Below are 5,370 nucleotides of genomic sequence, written 5' to 3' on the forward strand. Positions count from 1 at the left end.
CAGAGCCATCGCTCAGAGGAACGCCCTGCCACAGCTGCGCGGACACGCGCACCGTAACGCCACATGGCAGCAGCACGCACGGTAAGGTGGGATTGAAGTGCCATGGGCAGGTCACCTACCGAGAGATCGCAGGTGCCGGTGGCCGCTCCGTACGTCCGAGCGCTGGTGAGCCGCGTCGGAGTGGAGAATGTGGTCGGCAGTAGGAACTCGGTCAACCCAGTCACCGGGATTGTGGCGTTCGAGGGACCCTGCGGTCCGTGTGTGTCAGCGGGACAAGCGAGCGTCACGTGGTCACATGGTCGGCGGTAGGAACTCGGCCACCCCGGCCACCGGGACTGTGACGTTCGAGGGACCCTGCGGTCCGTGTGTGTCAGTGGGACAAGCGAGCGTCACGTGGTCACATGGTCGGCGGTAGGAACTCGGCCACCCCGGCCACCGGGACTGTGACGTTCGAGGGACCCTGCGGTCCGTGTGTGTCAGTGGGACAAGCAAGCCTCACGAACGCTGGCTAGGCCTCGACAAGCTGTGAAGACGGTCGTCGGATAAAGAGTCTCGCATTGAGTGCCATCCAAGCCGATTTTTGACTTCCAAGACGTGAATGTCATGATGTTCATGCTGACCCCAGTAACATAAAACCAAGTATTAGTGCGACACACTATATCCAAGCTAAACATCCCGGTACTTCCGAGCAAAAGCTGCCAGCCATTGCAATCCTACTCCAATTTGTTTGTCTTCGCATACCTATTATAGGTCTGTGCTCACGGACACGATAGTGCCAGCGAACGGCCGCCGCTTCGTGCAGCAAAGAGAACGGTCACAACTATACCATACTCGTATTGCATTCCCAGCACTGACCTGATGTGGTGCAGAACCGATCAGCATCCAAGGAGTTCCGGGGCTTGGAACGTCGAACTCGCGCCATCGTCATCATATAATGTTTGCACCTACGAGTTCAAACAAGGTCAGGTGGCAGACCTGTTCGCATGTCTCTCCAGGTTCGGTGAGCTCGCTATGCCGGTCGACCTTATCAGCAGCCAACTGACATGATCTGCAGTCAAGTGATCGACATTATACACCGATAAGTGGCTGACCGACATCAGCGACCGATTAGACGATATCATGCAAGGTCAAATAGTCGACATCATCCTCGACCAGGTGGTCGACGAAAGCTTCCTCCAGAGGCAAAAAAGCGTCCTCTCGCCCGTGAGCGCGGGAGACTCATCGCCAATGCCTGCGCTTCAATGAAAGAAGACATAAACGCTCTCTATTGTTCAAGTTCTTTTAACATATCCTCTCACGAAATGTCGATTGTGATGAAATTGTTCACGTTACAAACACTGAAAGAAAAGAGAATATGCCACACGCGGCATAGACTTTTTTCAGCACTGCCGTACGGAATGACAGTTGTAGGCAATTTGTGCGCCCACTCCACTGTCCCCCATTTTCGAAGGCTCAGTGTAGTTCAGCTTTCAGGATGCTCCTCGACCTTACTACGCTGTCTCGTCAGCGCAAAAAAATGTGGCGGCTAACTGAAGACGTTGACTTATCATACAAACCTTTGTCATGGCATGTAACCGTCCAGCTGACTTTGTGCATTAGTTTTTATTGGAAGATTTTATCTTTATTTGTTTTATCGAAGAGCTTCAATAAGTAGTTTAACTCCAAGACGGTACAGTGCCTGTACCATGTAAGGCCGCATTACATATGTGTGTCTGTCCGGGCATATGCGTCCTTCTGAGGTAAGGCTTGATGTTGTTATGGATATACTTAATGTATTGGATGAAGTCCAGCAGCTCACCTTGAGAGTGAGTCCAGAGCCCTATGGAATCGTCGACGTATCTGGCGTAAAAATCAGGTTTTAGAGGCTCGCGTTGTTAATGGCAACTTGTTCAAATTTGTGCTCAAAGATTATTGCAACGGGAGATGCCGTCTTGTTGCCATTGTAATGCCGAAGTGCTGTTTGTAGTGGCCATTATCTAATCTGAAGGTGACGGTGTGCAAGAGCTCGCGTGATCCCCGCGGGTGCGTAAGGGGTCAGCCGATATGTGCCCACAGACAAGTTGCAGACTATGCACCATTTAATCGGAAGTGTTGCACGGGTTTCAGGAAAGCCCAAAAATCCTTATACAAACGGATTAAAAGAGAGAGAGAGAGGGGGAGGCGGAGAGAGAGAGGACACACACACACACACACACACACACACACACACACACACACACACACACACACACATATATATATATATATATATATATATATATATATATATATATATATATATATATATGTATATATATATATGTGTATATATGTGTATATATATATATATATATATATGTATATATATGTGTATAGATATACATATGTATATATATATATATATATATATATATATATATATATATATGTGTGTGTGTGTGTGTATGTGTGTATTCTCGATTGATGATTGCTGAGAAGGGTAACCTAATGTGCTGAACCGATATCAGCCTCGTTTATCTGAATACATACACAAATTGAATACTCAAGGTTTAAGGTGGAAAGGACTAAGCGCCCGAGCTGGCATGCATGTCATGTCAGGTCACGTGATGACCTGATGCAATCAATTGCATGTGACACATTACCAGGAAAGAAACAAATTCAGCGTTGAATGGTGCCATTTTCTTCATCGAACGACACCTGGCTCAAAAGTTATACGCATAAATATCTGGGAATAATCAGCTTCCGTCGCAATGAATTAGTTCCCGTTGACTCTAAATGAACCTTACGACTTCAAAAATTCCTACATTTTGATTTTTTAAGCCGCAAACGTACAAAACTAAGTTAATGAAGAGCTTTTCGGCTTTACACGGGCATCAAAAATTTTGGCTTCTAGACATCAACGCGTGCCACACCGATATTCGTTACGTATAGACCAAACGCGTGATGATCGCCACGCAGGCTAAGTGAGACCATTACAAGCCTGTGCTATGCGCTTGTGCTCACATACTGAATGCAAGTTGTCATGTATAAAAAGTTAAGCAGTTGGAGAGCAGGTTATGTCGGGTTAAGTAATGACCTTGCGCAATCAGTTGTAGCAAATTACCAACAAGGAATTGTACTACCGAGTGGAGTAGTGTCATTTACTGGATCTAATGAGGTCTAGTTCAAGAAGCTATGCACACAAATAGCGCGAAATGAGCTTTCATATAATAATACATTCCGGCATTACAATCAAAATTGAATTGCTGCAATAACTTACAAGCTTTATCAGGGCTGCTGCAAACAAAATCGGATTCAAGTTGTGTGCGCATTAACAACACAGGTTTATATCGGTTACAAAGCATATTAAATTACTCTGCTTAGCAATCATGACGTGTTTTTAATTGGATACGAGGAACACCGATCTGGCATACGGCAACATCTGGACGTCAAATTTTTTTGATACCCAGGAAAATCTGAAAATATCCCATTATCACAGTTCTTCTACATGTGTACCCTTAAAAAATGAACGGGTTCGGTTTTTCAAATCATATGATCTCATGTCAAAGTCACCAGGAATAATGCGTTGCTGTAGGGACTGATCACCACTGGCCAGACAGTTATGTGCATAACTCTTGAACTAAGCTCTATTACATCAAGAAAATATAGAGAATAAAATAACAGAGAGAGAGAGAGAGAGAGAGAGAGAGAGAGAGAGAGAGAGAGAGAAGAGAGAGAGAGAGAGAAGAGAGAGAGAGAGAGGGAGAGAGAGAGAGAGAGAGGAAGAGAGAGAGGGGCATATACATATTGACCGTACTAAAAAGGCCAACACTACGAGAATGGCCTTTTCTCGTAGTGTTTTTGCATGTTCGTTCATTATGTTTGCTACCAACTCGCATTCACTTACCTGGTTATACCGACATTCTTAAGTTAGTAGATTTCCATTCGTATATTCTTTGCACCACTCCCAATCAATTTTTATCAATCGTACCCTGTCCATGCAAGGACTAAGCAGTTAATAACATGATTTAAGCTCAAAACGTGCATTTGACATACAAATGCGGTTGAACAACAACTGCTGGCCGTTGATGCAACGCATCGTGCTGGCGTACCTAAGGCACAAATAACTTCATGATCATATTTGATGTTTCTGGTGCCATGTATGTTTGGGTGGCCTTGAAATAGTCTATGCAAGTCTGCGGGCGTCAGACACAAAACAAACGGGTTTCAAATACTAAAAACGGCGTGAATGCAAACCGCACTGCATGTTTGTCGAAATGGCTAGTTCAGTTCAAAATCTCACACAAATCTGGGACACCCCTCTAATCTCGCACCGTTTTCCCAATAATCAGCTTTTGTGCGCGCACGTAGCAAAATAGCAGGGCCCCTGTCATTTTCGGTAAGCGTCAGGAGAAGCGGAGGTGACTCAAAAACCTCTGGTGGAGCACTATCTTCAAGGTGTCCGGGGTCTAGGTGCGCTGGCACCAAAGGCGAGGAACCGTGATAAGCCGAAACGACGTCAGACACCGTTACTCGGGTGGCCACCACAAAATGATGCTGACCTCCCGCGTCGCCGAGCAGGTGTCACGCACTGACACCATGGTACGAGCAGGTGTCACGCACGGGCACCATGGAACGATCAGGGGTTACGCACTGACACCATGGAACGAGCAGGTGTCGCGTGCTGACACCATGGAACGAGCAGGTGTGACGCGCTGGCACCATGGAACGAGCATGTGTCACGCACTGACACCATGGAACGAGCAAGTGTCACGTGCTGACGTCATGGAACGATCAGGGATCCGGTCTGGCACCATGGAACGAGCAGATGTCACGCGCTGACACCATGGAACGAGCAGATGTCACGCGCTGACACCATGGAACGAGCAGGTGTCACGTGCTGACGCCATGGAACGAGCAGGTGTCACGCGCTGACACCATGGAACGAGCAGATGTCACGTGTTAACGACATGGAACGAGCAAGTGTCGCGCACTGACGCTATGAAACGCCGGCGTTGGTGGACGCGTGATGCGTGTAGGTGTGACGGGGATATCGGCCCTGCCGCCACCGAAAAATACCTGTTTGATAGTGACACGGTGTTGTAAGCCATTCAGCTGGGGCTGTGGCCCCGACCCCAATAAACTTATTCCTGACGCAATTGCTGTTGCCAAAAAAAGTCTGAGGCCCTTTTCAGTGCCTTTCTTCCTTTCCCCGAACCACATGCATGGCTTTTGTACACTTGTTTAAGAATTTGTGTCAGAATTGAACCAATTAGCAGGGTTGGAGTCGCATTCCAGCAGCAATACACAAACATGACTCAGTCTGGCCGTTGGTAGCATTCCCCGACTGCATATATGTTACTTGGTCGTAAGCTGCGTAGTCGCAGCATAACATCACTCGACGTCTCCATG

At 47.1% G+C, this 5,370-nt stretch overlaps 1 protein-coding gene across 1 annotated transcript in view; it reads left to right on the forward strand.

The window, feature by feature from the left end:
- LOC119098981 (polycystic kidney disease protein 1-like 2) overlaps nt 1–2,946 on the forward strand; it is a 10,434-nt gene extending 7,488 nt beyond the window's left edge. Inside the window, exon 2 of the mRNA XM_037222030.1 lies at nt 2,938–2,946. Coding sequence (XP_037077925.1) covers nt 2,938–2,946 — 9 coding nt within the window. The remainder of the gene's footprint in view (nt 1–2,937) is intronic.
- Nucleotides 2,947–5,370: the final 2,424 nt, after the last annotated feature.

This window comes from Pollicipes pollicipes, unplaced genomic scaffold (assembly GCF_011947565.3).
Source record: "Pollicipes pollicipes isolate AB1234 unplaced genomic scaffold, Ppol_2.1 Scaffold_4740;HRSCAF=5597_pilon_pilon_pilon, whole genome shotgun sequence".
NCBI lineage: Eukaryota > Metazoa > Arthropoda > Thecostraca > Pollicipedomorpha > Pollicipedidae > Pollicipes > Pollicipes pollicipes.